Raw genomic sequence first — 21,962 nt, 5'->3', positions numbered from 1 at the left:
ATCTACAAAAACTTCTGCTATGATTTTGAGATTGCTCTGAATCTGTAGATCAGTTTGGGGGGAGAACTGACATCTTAAAAAAACATCAATTCTTCCAATTCACAAACAAGACATATCTATTTATTTAAGTTTGATGTCTTTCATTATTACTTGGTAGTTTTTTAGTATACAGGTTCTCCAAACAGGCGCTGGACTTACTCCTATGTACTTCATTCTTGATGTTTAATGTAAATAGTACTGCTTTAAATTTTTTGGTTTGCACTGTTCACTGCCAAGCATACAGAAATACAACCACTTTCTGTACACTGGGATCATATCCTCTGATTTTGTCAAACTCATCTATCAGGTCTAGAACTTCTTTGCAGATTCCTTCGTACTCTACATAGATAATCATGTTGTCTATAAAGAAATATTATTTCTTACTTTCTCAACTATATGTCTTTCATTTCTTTTCATGCCTTTTTTCATTGCCTAAGACTTCCAGTACCACACTGAGTAAAAGTGGAGTGACGAGACTGGACATTCTTGCTTTCTTCCCAATCAAAGGAAGAAAGAACTTACTCTTTCATCATTAAGTATGATGTTAGCTATAGGTTTTTTGCACATGCTCTTTATCAGATTAAAGAAATTCTCTTCCTAGTTTTGCAGCATCATGAATGGACGTTGATTTAGTCAAATAGATTTCCTGAATCTATTGAGCGTTTTATATTATATGGTAAATTATACTTTAAACATTGAGCCAGGTTTGCACTCCTGTGATAAAATGCACTTGATTATGTATTTTCTTTTTTTATATACTGGTAGATTTGATCTGGTAATACTTTAGTTCTTACATTTTTAAGGGATGTGGGTCTATAGTTTTCTAAGCTTGAAATGTCTTTGTCTTGTTTTGCTATTGAGGCAATGCAGGCTTCATATGATGTGTTCTTGCCTCTTCTATTTTCTGGAAGAGCCTGTGTGTAGAATAGGCCTGGAGTTTTGTTCAAAGACTTTTAACTATGAACACAATTTCTCAGATTGATACAAGATTATTTCAAATTGTCTACTTCTTGAGGGGGCGCTGATAATGTCCCTCACAGAACTGGTCCATTTCACTTAAGTTTTTCATTTATGGATATAGAGTTATTTAGAATATTCTATATTATCCTTTTAATTTGTTTAGGATATATAATAATTCCTAATATTATTTATCTGTATCTTTTTTTATTCTTGGTCTGTCTTAATTGAGATTCACCACTTTTAGAACCAGCTCTTGGCTGTAATGATTTTCTGTTATTTGTCTCTTTCCTATTTTACACATTTCTGCTCTTATCTCTATTTCCTTCTGCTTGTTTCTAGTTTGATTTGCTCTTCTTTTTCTATTTTTAAATTATGATTTCTGACCTTTCTTCCTTTTTTTCATATAAACATTTAGTTCTATACTCTCTAAGTACCGCTTTAACTGTAACCCAAAGTCTGATATATTTTCATTTGCATTCAGTTCAAAATAATTCCTAATTGCCATCAACACTTCCTCTTTGACCACAGGTTCTTTAGAAGTATGTTAATTTTCAAACATTTGGAAAATTTTCCAGATACATCTGTTATTGATTACTAGTTTAATTCCAAAATAGTCAGAGAGCATACTTTCTATGATTTCAATTTTTTTTTTACTTACTAAGGTTTGTTTTCTGGCCCAGACTATGATCTTAATGAATGTCTAACACTGTAAGTCAATACTTCTATTCTAAAAATATAACAGTAACCATGGAATACCCTTTAGAAGCATCCACCTTTTATTCCATAATAAATAAAACAATGTCAATACACATAATTTGCTGTTTAAAGAACTATTTAGATACTAAGTGGAACTTACTTGTAATAGAGATCTCGAAAGAACACAAGGTGATTGTTCACTAAATTCACAGAAAAAATCCTAAAAGATACACAGAAGAAAAGTAATGTCATTAACAGATTAAATAAAAGTTGAAAATGCTTGCATAGAGTGTAATTTTTACTAGATCTTCTAGGAATGATACACTATCAAAATTAAAATAAGTCAGATTGCTAAAGATCATTTCTATAAGAATTGTCTATTTGTATGAATGGAATGGGTTTCCCTGGTGGTTTGGCTGCAAAGAAGCCACCTGTCAAAGCAGGAGACAGGAGTTTGACCCCTGGGTCGAGAATAGCCCCTGGAGAAACAAATGGCAACCAATTACAGTATTCTGGCCTGCAAAATTCCATGGACAGAGGAGCCTGGCAACCTACAGTCCATGGAGTCACAAAGAGTTAGACATGACTTAGCAACTAAACAGCAACAACAAAAGGTATTAGGAACATGATGTACTGTGGCTCTTGAGGGACTGGGAGTCTGTCAGGTAAAGGAAGAGTTCGTTTTGTATCAAAATGCTGCCCAGCTTGGGAGTGCCTTTGTGGTCCAGTGGTTAAGAATCTGCCTGCCAGTGTAGGAGATGGAAGTTTGATCCCTGCATAGGGAAGACCCACTGAAGAAAGAATGGCAACCCACTCCAGTATTCTTGTCTGGGAAATCCCATGGACAAATTCTGTGGCTGCAAAACAGTCGGATACGACTTAGCAACTAAACACCACCACCACTACTAATGGAACAATGGATAATTTTAGAGCCTAAGAAAAATTATTTTAACAAACTGATGAATAACAGTATTAAGTGGATACCAACATTAAATTTTCATATCATGAAAATAATAGTATCAATACTAATTTACTAACTAAAGACAGAGGTTTATTTCCTACTTCACAGAAACAAATACCAAGTAATCACGCTAACTCAATTCATTCACTTTTCTCACAATTAATTTTTACACCTTGCACACACTCCTCAAAGTGAATAGTCTCCACTACAGAGACATGCTACTATTTTATGTTACAAAGAAAATTAAAGTAATTTATACCACAGAAAATTCCTCAACTTTAGCCTCTAAACTAACTCTATACACAACTGTACTCAGATCCTTTAGTTGTCTACTTTAACAACAGATATCCTACACCTGTATAAAAAGATCCCATTTCTTTGGCTTTTTCACAATCATCACACACTGTCAACTATCAATACTTTGCTCTCCTAGATATTAAAATTCCTCTGCTTTACCAGATCATTCCCATTTTCATTTAAATACTCACTTCTCTCATCTTTAAAAAGAAAAGATTATCGCATGATCCCACATTTTCCTCTCAACTGCTGTCTTCTCAGCCAAACTTTCTGAAGAAGTTGGCTGTCCACCGTCTTTACTCCTCTTCAACACATGTAACCTGACTCTTTGCTCTAGGCACCACTTGTCCCCCATTACTAACTTCAAAGGACAAATATTTATTTGGACCTTATCTCTTTCATTCAACTATTCAACAGCATGACTTCCTCCTTGAAAAATCTTTAAATGACTTTCACATGTTTCTTCCTCTGGGTACTTCTTAGTTCTGGAGGTTCAAAGTTTAGTTTCAGACAACCTTCTTTTCTTAATCTATATACTCTTCTCCTCATAAATATTGAACATAAACACTCATGCTTCATTTACTATCTATACTGTAATAATTCTAAAATTTTAACTCTAAGCACAGATCTCTAAATTCTACCCATAAGTCATTATGTGTTCAATATCTCTACTCAAAATATTTTAAATGTCACTTAAACCCCCATTTGACTCTCAAGTTCCTTAGAGAATTTCCCCCTTTGAGTGAACACCACCAAATATACATGCAGACTTGCAAGGCAGAAGTCTAGAGAACTTCCTGAGAGTTCTTTCATGCCCCGTATTTAATTCATCAACCAATATTCTATCAACTTTAGCTCACTATGGACTACACGGTCCTTGGAATTCTCCAGGCCAGAATACTGAAGTGGATAGCCTTTCCCCTCTCCAGGGGATCTTCCCAACCCAGGGACTGAACCCAGGTCTCCTGCATTGCAAGTGGATTCTTTACCAGCTGAGTCACAAGGGAAGCCCAAGAATACTGGAATGGGTAGCCAATCCCTTCTCCAGCAGATCTTCCCGACACAGGAATTGAACCAGTGTCTCCTGCATTGCAGGCAGATTCTTTACCAACTGAGCTATCAGGGAAGCCTTTTAGCTCACACATAGCTGTAACACTGACAATCTCATCATCTCCCTGCCATCCTTCCAGTCCAAGTGACAATCCTTTCTAACTTGAACTGTCGTAATAGTTTCCTTATTTATCTCACTGTGTTTACTCTGCTGTTATTCAGTAGCTAAGCTGTGTCTGACCCCTTGTGACCCACTGTACTGCAAGCACACCAGGCTTCCCTGTCCTTCACTACCTCCCAGAGTTTACTCAGATTCATGTCCACTGAGTCAGTGATGCTATCTAACCACCTCATCCTCTGCTGCCCTCTTCTCCTTTTGCCTTCAATCTTTCCCAGCATCAGGTTCTTTTCCAATGAGTCTGCTCTTTGCATCAGGTGGCCAAAATATTGGAGCTTCAGCTTCAGCAACAGTCCTTCCAATGAATATTCAGGGGTTATTTCCTTTAGGATTGACTGGTTTGATCTCCTTGCAGTCTAAGAGACTCTCAAGAGTCTTCCCCAGCACCACAATTTGAAGGCATCAATTCTTCAGAGCGCAGCCTTCTTCATGGTCCAACTCTCATTTCCGTACATGACCACTGGAAAAACCCTAACTTCGATTATATGGACCTTTGTCAGCCAAGAGATGTCTCTGCTTTGTAATATGTTGCCTAGGCTCACCATAGCGTTCCTTCCAAGGAGAAAGCATTTTTTAATTTCATGGTTGCAGTCATTGTTCACAGTGATTTTGGAGCCCAAGAAAAGAAAATCTGTCAGTGCTTTCACTTTCCCCCCATCTATTTTCCATGAAGTGATGGGACCAGATGCCATGATCTTAGTTTTTGGAATGCTGAATTTTAAGGCAGCTTTTTCACTGTCCTCTTTCACCTTCATCAAGAGGCTCTTTAGTTCCTCCTCACTTTTTGCCATTAGGGTGGAATCATCTGTATAACTGAGGTTGTTGATATTTTTCCTGGCAATCTTGATTCCAGCTTGTAACTTACCCAGCCCAGCATTTTGTATGAAGTACTCTGCACAGAAGTTAAATGAAGAGAGTATAACATACAGTCTTCTTGTACTCTTTTCCCAATTTTGAACCAGTCCATCGTTCCATGTAAGGTTCTAATGGCTGCTTTTTGACTAGCATACAGGTTTCTCAGGAGACAGGTAAGGTGGTCTGGTATTCCCATCTCTAAGAATTTTCCATAGCTGTGATCCACACAGTCAAAGGCTTTAGTGTAGTCAGTGAAGCAGAATCAGATGTTTTTCTGGAATTCCCTTTGCTTTATGATCCTACGAATGTTGGCAATTTGATCTACGGTTCCTCTGCCTTTTCTAAACCCAGCTTGGACATCTGGAAGTTCTTGGTTCACAAACTGCTGAAGCCTAGCTTGGATTTTAAGCATAACCATACTAGTATGTGAAATGACCACAATTGTATGGTAGTTTGTACATTCTTTGGCACTGTCCTTCTTTGGGATTGGAATGAAAATTGACCTTTTCTAGTCCTTATATTGACTGCAGCACTTTAACAGCATCATCTTTAAGAATCTGAAATAGGTCAGCTGGAATTCCATTACCTCCACTAGCCTTGTTTGTGGCAGTGCTTCCTATGGCTGACTTGACTTTAGATTCTAGGATTTTAGACTGCAAGTGGGTGAGTGACCACAGCATCATGGCTATTTGGGTGATTAAGATCTTTTTTGTACAGTTCTTCTGTGTATTCCTGCCACCTTTTAAAATTCTTCTGCTTCTGTCAGGTCTTTACATTTCTGTCCTTTATCATGCTATCCCTGCATGAAATGTACCTGTCAGATCTTAGCTTCACTGTCACTTCTTTAAAAAAGACTTCTCTGATCATTTAGGTCAATTCCTTCATTATATGCTATATGTTATACTTCCCAGTTCCTTTTCTTCATACTTCTTATATTGGTTTGTAATTTTATAAACATTTATGTGATTATCTGATCAATTTCTATAGCACATTACAGCCTCATGACAAGATGGATGATATATTTTTGCTGATCACTGTATATACTAGCACAAAAAAAAGCACACTGGCTGAATGTATGTATGTATGAATGTACGTATACTCACTATCACAGTTTGTACTCAATTTCTTATTCCTAGTGCACATTCTTAACGGGATATATTCTATATAGTCCATTACGCACCTCATTTAAACTAGGTATATCTTATTACTCCATAGCTGTCAAAAGTATAATCATCTGGGTTCCTAATATATGAACTTTCCTTCACTAATATCACTGTTCTCCCCCTTACCATTGTTTCTGCCCTATATGCAAAACACCAAAAAACACTGAAAATGCAGAAAAAATGGAAAAAACAAAACTATCATATAGCTTTCCACTATTTATAAGTAGTTATAATTAATATTTTGGTATCTGTTATTTGTATATTATTTATTGACATGAAAACATATTCAAGATACATAGATTATGAAAAATTACATATTACAAATTGTATTACTGATGAAAAAGCAAGTTACTATCACCCAATTTTTAATGAAAAAACATATATATACATATATATATGTATACATTAACAAACATTTATTTATATGAAAGGTTTAGCAGAGAACTGAGGGTTCAAACTGCCATTCTTAAAGTTTGTGTGAATTACCTAACTTCTCCACATTTTAGATTCTTAATCTCTAGAATGGGTAGTATAAAATCCTTATGAGCATTAAATATAGAAAGAAAAATAATATACACAAACACTTAGTTCTCCAGATATCACAGATAATAGGTGAGGAGCATTATTTACCCTTGAAAGAGTCTCTAAAACATAAACTATTCTGCTATTAAATCAAAGCTATATTCCAGAATAGAGACTTGATTTGTACTTACCAGGATACAATGTAAATTTGTTAAATTGACCACCTCACAGACAGTTTTTATTCTATCTATCAATCTTGCAAAATAGTTGACCATTTCTTCTCTTTTTATTATTTTTGCGTATCGAGGGAAGGTGGGTGGAAGTAGTCTCTGGTTAACAAGCGGCTCAAAACCCATCATAATGGGATGATCTACAAAGGAAAAAAGTTAACATTTTCAAATTTTCTATGAATTTTAACCTCAAATACTGCTTAAACACATAAAGAAAAATGTCAGTTTCAAAGCATCTCTAAACTCTTACCACAGTATCCTCTAAATGGATTTAATAATTTACAATTAATGTATCTTTACATGTGTTTTCTAAAGGAAGGAAGCAGATTTAACAACCTAAAATTACACTTCCTTCCTACATGGTGGTGGTACTGGTGACAGAGGTTTCTACCTCAAAATTAACTTCAAGCCAAGAGCGGGATAAAACAGAGTTAACACAGTCTCTCAAAAATAAATAAAATAAAAGGGCAATGGTGTATTAACCATGAGACTGTGAAGAAAAGTTCAAATGGGAACACAAATGGAGGCTTGTCTTCCTTTCAATTTCTGAACTGCAGAATCAATTCACACTGGACTACATAGCAATGCAAAGCAGTAGAGAACAGTCGCACTCCATCCCCATGAGTCTGGAATGCATTTGGCACTGAGATGCAATTCCATAAATTCACAATGAAAATAACATATCACAAAAGACCTAAGGGTAACTTTCTCTTTCCCACTTTTTGTCCTCCGTTGATTCCACGTTTCACACTAGTACAAAGCTCCAAATTAAGTCTTTAGCTTGAAATTTCCTGCCACTTTCTTAGAAAAAAAATTTGTACTCCAATGGAGTATGCATTGTCAGACTGATTTTATGGGAGTTATTTTACACAGCTAGAAATTGTAGGTAACTGATAAATATGAAATTCTGCTTCACTCTACAGAAAAAAGTTTTACCTATTTATAACTTGTTTCAGTATTCCACTACTCCATAAAAATGTGTTTTAAACTTTGCATGTCTGGTTATGTCATTGAATGAGTTTAACAAAATCCTTAACCCACGTTCACTTTTTTATCTGTATGAGAATCATGGTTTTATCTTGGTTTGAAAAATCATCTTTTCCTGAACTGCAAGCAGATTCTTTACCCACTGAACCACCTGGGAACCCCGTGAAAATCATCTTTTAATCCTCCCCATTTCCTAAGCATTATAAGATATAAGCAAGCATTGTGACTTACAAATGTCATATTCTTTTATGCCTCTTTACTTACACAAATCATTCTACTGTAAAACCTACTCCTTTCTTCTTAACCTGAACTTGAAATAGCCTGAATTCTCTCTCATCATTGGTCCCTCCAATGATGTATATATAATATATATACATATACTCACAGTTCTTTGTATGTACACTATTTTACTGTCTATGTGGGATTATAGCATTTGTCCGAGTTCTTCTGAAAGCAAGAACAGGGTTGGATTCCAAACACCAAATACCTGGCTCATAAAAGACACCGGATACTTGTTTGCTGAATGACAAGATATACATGCTCGAAATAAAATAAAAGGCTGCTACCACGATAACAGTTTGAACTTCTGATTTATATTATTTCTTTCAGAATTAAGGTAAAAGCAGTAGTAATGATGCTGTAAGAAGTTTCTTTACCATATTTGGAACACATTTCAGACTTTAATGATAAATGCACAGAATCCAGACACTTAAATGCTGTATTATTTACTTTCTCTCAAAGTATTCTCTTATGCACCTAAAATGATTACCCAGGAATATGCCTTTATTCTTAAAACATTTATTTTTAGGCTTAAACCACAAATAGAAGATACACAGATAATAGCCACTCATGAAACTTTATAATTTATAAGAACTAAATATTACTGGGAAATGGATAACAAACATGATACATTCTGAATTTAATTTTAAAGAAACAAAAAAGTGCAATATAACTTTTGAAACTGAGTTGTCCTGCACAGATGATGCTGAGCAGCATCCCTGACTCTACCCTAAACATACCAGTTCAGTTCAGTCACTCAGTCGTGTCCGACTCTTTGCGACCCCATGAATCACAGCACACCAGGCCTCCCTGTCCATCACCAACTCCCGGAGTCCACCCAAACCCATGTCCATCGAGTCGGTGATGCTATCCAACCATCTCATTCTCTGTCATCCCCTTCTCCTCCTGCCCTCAATCCTTCCTAGCATCAGGGTCTTTTCAATGAGTCAGCTCTTCGCATCAGGTGGCCAAAGTATTGGAGTTTCAACTTCAACATCAGTCCTTCCAATGAATACCTAGGACTGATCTCCTTTAGGATGGACTGGTTGGATCTCCTTGCAGACCAAGGGACTCTCAAGAGTCTTCTCCAACACCACAGTTCAAAAGCATCAATTCTTCGGTGCTCAGCTTTCTTTACAGTCCAACTCTCACATCCATACATGACCACTGGAAAAACCACAGCCAGTAGTAACCTCCTAATTGTGAAAAGGATCCAGACATTGCCAGATGTCCCTGGGAAGCCCCAGTTGAGAAACACTGGTCTAGAGAAACATAAATAGCAACTACAATTTAGTGAGAATAAACTCAGAATGTAATAGGAGCATCTTATCCATGTAAAAATTAGATGAAAGATTTCATAGACGTCTAAGAGCTAACGAAAGACAAATATTAATCAGCACAAAGTATTCCAAGCATATTAAAGGGATGCAGGACAGAGAAAATGGCTCCTTTTCTTTTTCCCTTAGGGAGCTACAACTTTTCCAAGTGATAACTTATTGGAACTCAGAAGTAAAAATAGATGCATATAAATAGAGCTGGGGACAAAATCCCTAGGCACAGAATTTAGACCTGCATGTTTCTCTCTATTCTCTACACACATTTAAATCCTCTCCTCCCCACCACATGTTTTTGGACATAGTCCTTGTTAATAGTTAAGTGTTAAAGTAGTTCCTAGTAGCTATTTTTAATTCTCAGCTGTTTGGTGAATCTCATGCCTAGGGACTGTGTAACTATCCTATACAACACACAGTAACTTGCCTAACTAGAAAAGAGCATAAGAACTGAGATGGAATAAGAGATCAAAGTGTTTATTCAATGTATACTACAGTGAAGGAGGAGCAGGGATAAAAACCAAGCAGGAGTTTGCATCTGACTTCATGACAACACAAACCACAGAAAGTTTAAAAAAAGTTTTACCACACCCAATCCTTATCCCCCAGAATAAACTGCTCTAACATTTTTCCACTAAACGCTTCGCACTAAAATAGCCTGGATAACCCTACTAAATGAACCCAGAAAAGAAGCAAATTCACATCACTTTCTACTCAATGTGTACTATGCTCAGTAAAGATTTCCTGAATTAAACTAGATAGAGATCCGATAAGTCAACTTCTAGAGTCTCTTCTGATTTTACAAGTCTGTAGGTGTACAAAAATTACCTTTTTTTTCCAGTCAAAACACTTCCCTTTACACCAGAACTCTTTTTAAGGATGAAATAATAAAGTATAATTACTATATTCTAAACATTATGGCACATTGGTTTAGAGTGTTTCAGTTGCTACAGTTCTTGCTAGAAAAGTGACCTTCATTATCAATAGCAACTTAAAAATATTACAAATAGCACAAGGTCTGTGGATAAAAGATTTACAGTAACAATGTGCTGTGATTTAACTTAAAAGGTTATTTTAAAATTAATTATATGCCAAAATCAAAGATCTCAAAGTGTGTAAGTGAAAAGAAAGAGATGTTACATCGTTTGTGGACAATGTATCTCTCCCGAGTTATACTGGCAATTTACAGTCAGACTTACAGAAGTCGTTTTTCATGCCCTGAAGTTAAAAACAATTCTAGAAAACAATGGAGAAGCTGCTGAGGTTAATATTGTACTGTACTTCTTGGTTACTTGACTTCCCTTTATAAAATAATAACATTATGCTATGTGAAATACACCAAACACAGTAGGCCAAATATTGTATGATTCTGCTTATATGAGGTACCTAGAGTAGTCAAACTCATAGAGACAGGAAGTAGAATTGTGGTTGTCTGGAACTGAAAGAGGGCGAAATGAAGATTTATTATTTAATAAGTATGGAGTTTGAGGTTGATAAGATAAAAACTTCTGGATATGGACAGTGGTGACAGCTGCACAACAATGTAAATCTACTTAATGCCACTGAATTGCACATAAAATTGTACATAAAATGTTAAAATGGCAAATTTCATGTTATTTCAACACAAAAAAAGTTACCAAAAGGTATTTAACAATTGTTAAACTCAAAAAGCATGGTTTCAATGAATATTCTATCATAATCATTATTGGTCATCTAATACTCAGACCTCATTCAAGTTGTGCACACTGTACCAGTAACATACTTCACATCTACATTAGTAACACAAGTTGTATTTAATTTCACTGTCTCTTAGTCTCCTGCAGTTTAGAGCAGTTCTTCAGCACTTCCTTGGCTTCTATGAACGACTTTGACAAATCTGAAGACTAACTCACCAATAATTTTGTATACTGTCCTTCAGTGTGGTTTTCTTGTCTCCTTGAGATTAAATTATTATTCTTAGGAAAATAAAAGTGACATTATTACCGTTCTCATCGTAACCCATCAACTAAGTGGAGGTTTTGAATCACTTCTTGTAATGTTTACTGTGATCACTTGATTAAGTTGGTGTCTGACAGGCCTCGTCACTACTGTTACCTTTTGCCTTTGTAGTTAATAAATATGTAGGGGTCAGGGGAAAGACAACTAAATATGCTCATGAACATCAAACTATCCACTCATTAATTCATCTATTAATATCAGTATGGAAACATGGCTTATCCTTTTATTCAATTGTATATGATCAGAATTATTTTGATGCTCAAGTTGTCCCCATATTTGACGGTGTGAATGCCCCTTCAAGCTCTTTTGGGTACAACTGACTGGTCCCAACATTCTTTGAACATTTACCCACTTCTGGCTAATTAGACATTCCAGACTCATTCTTCTATCTCTACCTTAGTCCTAGAATCACCTATTCCTCCAAGATGAACTAGTTCCTATTTTTTTTCCAGTTTTATTGAGGTATAATTAACAATAAAATTGTAAAGATGTTTAAAGTGTACAACGTGATAATTTGATATGTATACATTTTGAAAGGATTCCCCCAAGAGTTAATTTAACATGTACATCAGCCTGAAAATTTTTTTTTGTTTGATGAGAACATGTAAGTTCTACTCTTCTACCAACTTTCAACTATACAGTTAAGTGTGATCAACTAGAGTCACTCTTTAATACAACAGATACTCAGACCTTACTCATATTCTAACTGAAGGTCTGTACCCTTTCGTTCGTTCGTTCCGTCGCTCAGTCGTGTCCGACTCTTTGCGACCCCGTGGACTGTATCCTACCAGGCTTCTCCGTCCATGGGATTCTCCAGGCAAGAATACTGGAGTGGGTTACCGTTTCCTTCTCCAGGGGATCTTCCCGACCCAGGGATCGAACCCATGTACCCTTTACCAAACTCTTATTTCCCTCAGCTTCTGGCAACCATTTTTCCACTGTTTCTGTAAATTCTACTTTTTCTTTTTTTAAATTCCACATGTAAGTTTAGATACCATGCAGTATTTATTTTTCTCGGTCTGGCTTATTTCACTTAGCAGAATGCCCTCCAGGTTCATCCATGTTGTCACAAATGTCAGTACTTCACTCTGTTGAGGCTAACATTTCATTGTACATAGACTGTATTTTATTTATCCACTCATCCAACAATGGGCACTTAGGTTGTTTCCATACCCTAGTTTTATAGTGAATAAAGGTAGAAAAAGCATTGATTGAAAAAGCTTGCTAATGGAAACCGAAAGACATTTCAGTTCAGTTCAGTCGCTCAGTCATGACCACTGGAAAAAACATAGCCTTGACTAGACGGACCTTTGTTGGCAAAGTAATGTCTCTAACCTTTTAATATGCTATCTAGGTTGGTCATAACTTTCCTTCCAAGGAGTAAGCGTCTTTTAATTTCATGGCTGCAATCACCATCGTCAGTGATTTTGAAGCCCCCCAAAATAAAGTCTGACACTATTTTCACTGTTTCCCATCTATTTCCATCAAGTGATGGGACCAGATGCCATGATCTTAGTTTTTGGAATGTTGAGCTTTAAGCCAACTTTTTCACTCTCCTCTTTCACTTTCATCAAGAGGCTTTTTAGTTCTCCTCTTCACTTTCTGCCATAAGGGTGGTGTCATCTGCATATATGAGGTTACTGATATTTCTTCCGGCAATCTTGATTCCAGCTTGTGCTTCTTCCAGCCCAGCGTTTCTCATGATGTACTCTGCATAGAAGTTAAATAAACAGGGTGACAATATACAGCCTTGATGTACTCCTTTTCCTATTTGGAACCAGTCTGTTGTTCCATGTCCAGTTCTAACTGTTGTTTCCTGACCTGCATACAGGTTTCTCAAGAGGCAGGTCAGGTGGTCTAGTATTCCCATCTCTTTCAGAATTTTCCACAATTTATTGTGATTCACACAGTCAAAGGTTTTGGCATAGTCAATAAAGCAGAAATAGATGTTTTTCTGGAACTCTCGTTTTTTCAATGATCCAGCGGATTTTGGCAATTTGATCTCTGGTTCCTCTGCCTTTTCTAAAACCAGCTTGAACATCTGGGAGTTCACGGTTCACGTATTGCTGAAGCCTGGCTTGGAGAATTTTGAGCATGACTTTACTAGCATGTGAGATGAGTGCAGTTGTGCAGTAGTTTGAGCATTCTTTGGCATCGCCTTTCTTTGGGATTGGAATGAAGACTGACCTTTTCCAGTCCTGTGGCCACTGCTGAGTTTTCCAAATTTGCTGGCATACTGAGTACAGCACTTTCACAGCATCATCTTTCAGTATTTGAAATAGCTCAACTGGAATTCCATCACCTCCACTAGCTTTGTTCGTAGTGATGCTTTCTAAGGCCCACTTGACTTCACATTCCAGGATGTCTGGCTCTAGGTGAGTAATCATACCAATGTGATTATCTGAGTTATGAAGATCTTTTTTGTACAGTTCTTCTGTGTATTCTTGCCACCTCTTCTTAGTATCTTCTGCTTCTGTTAGGTCCATACCATTTGTGTCCTTTATTGTGCCCATCTTTGCATGAAATGTTCCCTTGGTATCTCTAATTTTCATGAAGAGATCTCTAGTCTTTCCCATTCTGTTGTTTTCCTCTATTTCTTTGCACTGATCACTGAGGAAGGTGATCAACCAACTCCCCAGGTTGGTAAGTGCCCAATATGCTACTGGAGATCAGTGGAAAAATAACTCCAGAAAGAATGAAGGGATGGAGCCAAAGCAAAAACAATACCCAGTTGTGGATGTGACTGGTGATAAAAGCAAGATCCGATGTTGTAAAGAACAATATTGCACAGGAACCTGGAATGTTAGGTCCATGAATCAAGGCAAATTGGAAGTGGTCAAACAGGAGATGGCAAGAGTGAACGTAGACATTCTAGGAATCAGAGAACTAAAATGGACTGGAATGGGTGAATTTAACTCAGATGATCATTATATCTACTACCGTGGGCAGGAATCCCTTAGAAAATGGAGTAGCCATCATGGTCAACAAAAGAGTCTGAAATACAGTACTTGGATGCAATCTCAAAAATGACAGAATGATCTCTGTTCGTTTTCAAGGCAAACCATTCAACATCACGGTGATCCAAGCTTATGTCCCAACCAGTCACGCTGAAGAAGCTGAAGTTGAACGGTTCTATGAAGAACTACAAGACCTTTTAGAACACCCAAAAAAGATGTCCTTTTCATTACAGGGGACTGGAATGCAAAAGTAGGAAGTCAAGAAACACCTGGAGTAACAGGCAAATTTGGCCTTGGAATACAGAATGAAGCAGGGCAAAGGCTAATAAAGTTTTGCCAAGAGAACGCAGTGGTCATAGCAAACACCCTCTTCCGACAACACAAGAGAAGACTCTACACATGGACATCTACACATCACATCACATGACATCTACAGATGGTCAACACCAAAATCAGAGTGATTATATTCTTTAAAGCCAAAGATGGAGAAGCTCTGTGTCAGAAAAAACAAGACTGGGATCTGACTGTGGCTCAGATCATGAACTCTTTATTGCCAAATTCAGACTTAAATTGAAGAAAGTAGGGAAAACCACTAGGCCATTCAGTATGACCTAAATAAAATCCCTTATGATTATACAGTGGAAGTGAGAAATAGATTTAAGGGACTAGATCTGATAGAGTGCCTGATGAACTACGGACAGAGGTTTGTGACGCTGTTCAGAGACAGCGATCAAGACCATCCCCATGGAAAAGAATGCCAAAAAGCAAAATGGCTGTCTGAGGAGGCCTTACAAATAGCTGTGAAAAGAAGAGAAGCGAAAAACAAAGGGAAAAGACATTTAGAAGCAGCTAAACCTATACCCGGAGAAGGCAATGGCAAGCCACTCCAGTACTCTTGCCTAGAAAATCCCATGGATGGAGGAGCCTGGTAGGTTGCAGTCCGTGGGGTCGCTAAGGGTCAGACACGACTGAGCGACTTCACTTTCACTTTTCACTTTCACACACTGGAGAAGGAAATGGCAACCCACTCCAGTGTTCTTCTCTGGAGAGTCCCAGGGACGGGGGAGCCTGGTGGGCTTCCGTCTATGGGGTCACACAGAGTCGGACACGACTGAAGTGACTTAGCAGCAGCAGCAAACCTATACCAGACTACACAGATTTTAAGACATAGACTGTAACAAAAGACATATAAAGTTATTATATAATAAAGTAGCCAGATATAATAAAGAAGATATAATAAATTTGAATATGTATAATGCAATGTAGAAGCATCTATTATATAAAGTAGATAGTAAGAACTCTAAAAAGGGAAACAACAATACAATAATACCAGGAGACTTCAATATACCATTTTCAACAATGGACATATCATTCAGACAGAAAATGAGTTTAAAAAAAAGTTGGAATTAAACTACACGTTATACGAAAAGGACCTAACAGACATACACGGAATGTTTCATTCAAGAGCAATACAATACATGTTGTTCTCAAAGGCACACTGAACACTCCCCACAATAGGGTATGACAGGACACAAAACAAGTCTTAATAAATTAAAGACTGAAATCATACCAACTATCCTTTCTGATGACAATGGTATGAAACTAGAACATGAAAGCTGGAATACCTACAGATATGTGGAAAGTAAACAGCACACTTCTGAACAAGCAACTAGTCAAAAAAGAAAACTATAAAAATATTTTTTTAAGTCCTGAAACAAATGAAAAAAAAAACCAAACAAACAGAAAGCTATAGGATACTGCAAATGCAGTTCTGAGAGGGAAGTTTATAGCAATAAATGTATATACTAGTAAATTAGATGTCAAATAACAATCTAACTTTACACCTCAAGATCTAGAAGAATAAATTAAGCTCAAGCCAGCAAAAGGAAGGAAATAAAGATCAGAGTGGAAATAAATGACAGAAAAAAACACTAGAAAAGAACAACAAAACTAAGAGCTAATTTTTTAAAAAGATAAAATTGAAAAAACTTTATCTACACTTTGTCTTTTGATTGGAGAATTCAGCCCATCTACATAATTATTGGTAGTATGGTAATAAATGATGTGTGTTGTGTGTGTATATATATAAATGGTATATCAATGATAGTATTGATATAAATGGTATGGACTTAGCATTTTTAGTTTAATTGTTTTCTGGTTGTTCTGCAATCCCTTTGTTCTGTTTTTCCTTCTCATGCTCTGTTACTTGGTTTTCTGTAGTGGTATGTTTCCTTTCTCTTTTACCTCTTGCATATCTACTATAGGCTTTTGCTCTGTAGTTATAATGAGACATGGATAAAATATATTTATCATAGTCTATTTGAAGGTACAAGTAACTTCAAATGCATACAAAAGGTTCCTTCTTTCATATTTATGGTTTTGACTTCAAACTTTGTATCTTTTTAAGCTGTGAATCCACTGTAAAGATCAATATTGCATAGGAACCTGAATCAAGGTAAATCAGAAGTGGGCAAACAGGAGATGGCAAGAGTGAACATTGACATTTTAGGAATCTGTGAACTAAAATGGACCAGAACAGGTGATTTAATTCAGATGACTATTAAATCTACTACTGTGGGCAATCCCTTAGAAGAAATGGAGTAGCCCTCATAGACAACAAAAGAGTATGAAATGTAGTACCTGGGTACAATCTCAAAAACGACAGAATGACCTCAGTTCATTTCCAAGGTAAGCCATTCAATATCACAGTAATCCAAGTCTATGCCCCCAAGCACTAATGCTGAAAAAGCTGAAGTTAAACATTTCTAGGATGACCTACAAGACCTTCTAGGGACTAGAATGCAAAAGTAGGAAATCAAGAAATACCTGGAGTAACAGGCAAGTTAGGCCTTGGAGTACAAAATGAAGCAGGGCAAAGGCTATCAGAGTTTTGCCAAGAGAATGCACTGGTCACAGCAAACACCCTCTTACAACAACACAAGATATAACTCTACATATGGCCATCACCAGATGGTCAATAGAGAAATCAGACAGATTATATTTTTTGCAGTTAAAATTCGAGAAGCTCTATACAGGCAGCAAGAAAAAAAACACCGAGTTTGGATCATGAACTCCTTATTGCAAAATTCAGATTTAAATGGAAAAAAGTAGAGAAAACCACTAGAACATTCATGCATGACCTAAATTGAATCCCTTATGATTATACAGTGGAAGTGACAAATAAATTCAAGGAATTAGATGTGACAGAAAGAGTGCCTGAAGAACTATGGACAGAAGTTCATAACACTGTACCAGAGGCAGTGGTCAAAACCATCCCCAAGAAAAAGAAATGCAAAAAGGCAGAAGAGTTGTCTGAGGCCTTACAAATAAGCCTTAAATTGCATTCATCTCCCACACTAGCAAAGTAATGTTCAAAATTCTCCAAGCCAGGCTTCAACAGTACATGAGCCAAGAACTTCCAGATGTTCAAGCTGGATTTAGAAAAGGCAGAGGAACCAGAGATCAAATTGCCAGTATCCACTGGATCATAGAAAAAGCAACAGAATTCCCAAAAAACATCTACTTCTGCTTTGACTATGCCAAAACCTTAGACTGTGTGGATCCCAACTAACTGTTGAAAACTCTTCAAGAGATGGGAATACCAGACCACCTGACCTGCCTCCTGAGAAATCTGTATGCAGATCAAGAAGCAAGTTAGAACCTGGCATGGAAAAATGGACTGATTCAAAATTGGGAAAGGAGTACATCAAGGCTATATATTGTCACCCTGCTTATTTCACTTTTATGCACAGTACAGTATGAGAAAGGCCAGGCTGGATAAAGCACAAACTGGAATCAAGACTGCCGGGAGAAATCAATAGCCTCAGATATGCAGATGACACCACCATTATGGCAGAAAGTAAAGAGGAACTAAAGAGGCTTTTTTTTTTTAAACTTATTTTTTAATTTAAGAATAATTGCTTTTCAGAATTTTGTTGTTTTCTGTCAAACTTCAACATGAATTAACCACAGGTAGACCTATATCCCCTCCCTTTAGAACCTCCCTCCTGAACCTACCCCTCTAGGTTGATGCAGAGCCCCTGGTTGAGTTTCCTGTGACAAACAGCATATTTCCATTGGCTATGTATTTTGCATATGGTAATGTAAGTTTCCATGTTACTCTTTCCATACATCTCACCCTCTCCTCCCCTCTCCCCATGTCCATAAGTCTATTCTCTATGTCTGTTTCTCCATTGCTGCCCTGTAAGTAAATTCTTCAGTACCATTTTTCTAGATTCTGGAATACAATATTTATCTTTCTCTTTCTGACATACTTCACTCTGTATAATAGGTTCTAGGTTCATCTACCTCATTAGAACTGACTCAAATGCATTTCTTTTTATGGCTAAGTAATATTTCATTGTATATATGTACCACTTTTTATGCATTCATAAACAGCCTCTTGATGAAAGTGAAAGAGGTGAGTGAAAAAGCTGGCTTAAAACTCAACATTCAAAAAATGAAGATTGGGGCATCTGGTCCCATTACTTCATGGCAAATAGATGGGGAAACAATAGAAATAGTGAGAGACTTTATTTTCTTGGGCTCCAAAATCACAGCAGATGGTGACTGCAAGCATGAAATTAAAAGACGCTTGCTCCTTGGAAGAAAAACCAGGACAAACATACACAGCATATTAAAAACCAGAGACATTACTTTGCCAACAAAGGTCCTTCTACTCAAAGCTATGGTTTTTCCGGTAGTCATGTATGGATGTAAGAGCTGGACCATAAAGAAAGCTGAGCACTGAAGAACTGATGCTTTTGAACTGTGGTGTTGGAGAAGACTCAAGAATCCCTTGGACAGCAAGGAGATCCAAGCAGTCCATTCTAAAGGAGATCAGTCCTGGGAGTTCACTGGAAGGACTGATGCTAAAGCTGAAACTCCAATACTTTGGTCACCTGATGCAAAGAGCTGACTTAGTGGAAAAGACCCTGATGCTGGGAAAGATTGAGGGCAGGAGGAGAAGGGGCTGACAGAGGATGAGATGGTTGGATGGCATCACTGACTCAATGGACCTGAGTTTGAGTAAACTCTGGGAGTTGGTGATGGACAGGGGGGCTTGGTATGCTGCAGTCCATGGGGTCACAAAAAGTCGGACATTACTGAACAACTGAACTGACTAACCCACTAACAAATGATTATAGTTTTAATTTTAATGCTTTAATACTTCTATCAGAGATATAAATGGTTTATCCACCACCATTACAGTATTAGAGTATTTTAAATGTAGCTATAAACTTACCTTCGCCAGTGAGTTTTACACTTTCACATTTTCCTGTTACTAACTAGTGTCCTTTTGTTTCAACTTGAAGAACTCCCTTTGTTGTGAGGTCAGTGGTGAACTATTTCAGCTTTTGTCTGTAAATTTTTTCCTTCTTCCTCAGTTATTAAGGACAACTTTGTCAGATGTTCTTAGTTAGCACCTTTCTGGAATTCCCTAAGTATTTTGAATATGCAAACCAAGTTGCTTTCCTTTGCTGCTTTTAAGATTCTCTTCTTGTCTTTCATCTTTCACAGTTTAATTGCAATGTGTTTGAGCGAGTCTCTTAGGATTCAATTTCTTTCAAACTCTCTGAGCTTCCTGGATGTGGATCATCTGTTTCTTTCCCCAGTTAAGGAAGTTTCCAGCCATTATTTTTTTGAATATGCATTCTGCCTTGCTTCTCTCTTCTTCTGGAACTTCCATCACATGTAGTCTGCTTGATTTTGTCCCACAAATTTCATAATCCAGGTCTTCATTTTTTCCTGTTTAAGTAAATTCCACTGCCCTGTCAAGTTTACTGACTTTCTTCCAGCGAATGTAGTCTGCTACTGAATCCATTTAATTTTTTCAGTTATTTTTTAATTCTTCAGCTCTTTGGCTTCTCTTTTTATATATTTCCTTGTTGAAATTCTCACTCTGTTCATATGCTTGCTTCCTAACCTCAGTGAGCATCTTTAATAACTGTTGTTTTAAACTCTCAATCAGATAAACTACTTAATCCAAGCCAGTAAGATCTGTTTCTGGATATTTACCTCTTTCTTTTGTTTGAAATGTATTCCTATGAGTCTTCATTTCTTGACTCTCTGTGGTTTCTGTGCATTAGATAAAATAATCACATCTTCCAGTCTTGACAGAGTGGTTTCATGTAGGAGATCAGTTCAGTTCAGTCGCTCAGTCGTGTCTGACTCTCCACAACCCCATGAATCACAGCACGCCAGGCCTCCCTGTCCATCACCAACTCCTGGAGTTCACTCAAACTCATGTCCACAGAGTCGGTGATGCCATCCAGCCATCTCATTCTCGGTCGTCCCCTTCTCCTCCTGCCCCCAACCTTTCCCAGCATCAGTCTTTTCTAGTGAGTCAACCCGTTGCATGAGGTGGCCAAAGTATTGCAGTTTCAGCTTTAGCATCAGTCGTTCCAATGAACACCCAGGATTGATCTTTAGAATGGACTGGTTGGATCTCCTTGCAGTCCAAGGGACTCTCAAGAGTCTTCTCCAACACCACAGTTCAAAAGCATCAATTCTTCGGCGATCGGTATACGAGATGGACCTAATTAATCAGCCTAGCCCAAACTCCTAGGTTTCTCTCAAAGTTTTGTGACCAACCAAGCCTCCTTCCTTGCTCTTAGTGGATACCAGGAGTTGAGGGTGTGCCAAGAGCCAACAATGTCCCGAAGGAAAGGATCACATTCAGAACCTATATGTACACTCATTACAAGTTGGACCCTCAGGGAACAGCAGCTGGTAAAGTATGTAGTTAAAACTTCTTCCAGGGAGAAACAGAGAAGGTTGTTTTTGCCTAATGCTTCTTTGTTGGATCTTGGAGTACAGCCATGGGGAAGGGTACCCCCATACCCATTAACAACTATTTGTTTGATACAGCCCTATACTCTTGAATGCAAGCCCCAATGGCTATTAGAGCCAGATGACCTGGGGCCTCATCCCTTAGATAACAGCTGAAAAAGCTTGGGCACTAAATGTGAGTACAAGCTCCTTCGGGGAAGATGCTGTCAACTGGGATTTATTATTGGAGTGGGCTAAAGGGGAGAAGGTAGGAGAGATGCCTGCTGGCTTCCCCTGTCTCTGGGGAAGTTCTCAGGTGGTCCTTAAATGCTTGCTAAATTAGAAGCTTGGCATGCAGGCAGTAGATAGTAAAGTACAGAAATAAACCTATTTCAGGGAAAGACTGGAAAATGGCTAATTCTGCTTGTTCCCTTGTGTGCTGAGCCCTGAGGGGTAGAGCCAGTTAAGGAACCCTTCTTTGCTACAGTCTTCTAAGTCTCATGAATGGAAATCCCTTTTGCTATAAAAGCCAGGAAATTTGGGTCCCTTGCTTTAGGCAGCAGTCACAAAAGTTGGGGTTCAAATGTACATACAAACTTTTTCCACGCACACAGTAGTGACATGGAATGGGTTAGAGAAAGAAGTAAGGCAAGCTGTCCTCCAGCTTCACTGGCCTCTGGTGAGGGTT

The 21,962-nt window shown here is 37.6% G+C and overlaps 1 protein-coding gene across 1 annotated transcript in view; it reads right to left on the bottom strand.

Moving 5' to 3' along the window:
- NAA35 (N-alpha-acetyltransferase 35, NatC auxiliary subunit) overlaps positions 1-21,962 on the bottom strand; it is a 92,947-nt gene that overhangs the window by 24,245 nt on the left and 46,740 nt on the right. The window contains exons 12-13 of the mRNA XM_055427396.2: positions 6,913-7,091; positions 1,856-1,915 (exon numbers count right to left, since the gene is read on the bottom strand). Of these exons, the coding sequence (XP_055283371.1) occupies positions 1,856-1,915; positions 6,913-7,091 (239 nt within the window). The remainder of the gene's footprint in view (positions 1-1,855; positions 1,916-6,912; positions 7,092-21,962) is intronic.

Source organism: Moschus berezovskii, chromosome 7, assembly GCF_049115385.1.
Source record: "Moschus berezovskii isolate FMDL1 chromosome 7, NW_MosBer_1.0, whole genome shotgun sequence".
In the NCBI taxonomy this organism is placed as follows: Eukaryota; Metazoa; Chordata; class Mammalia; order Artiodactyla; family Moschidae; genus Moschus; species Moschus berezovskii.
This window is presented reverse-complemented; position numbering and strand designations above follow the sequence as displayed.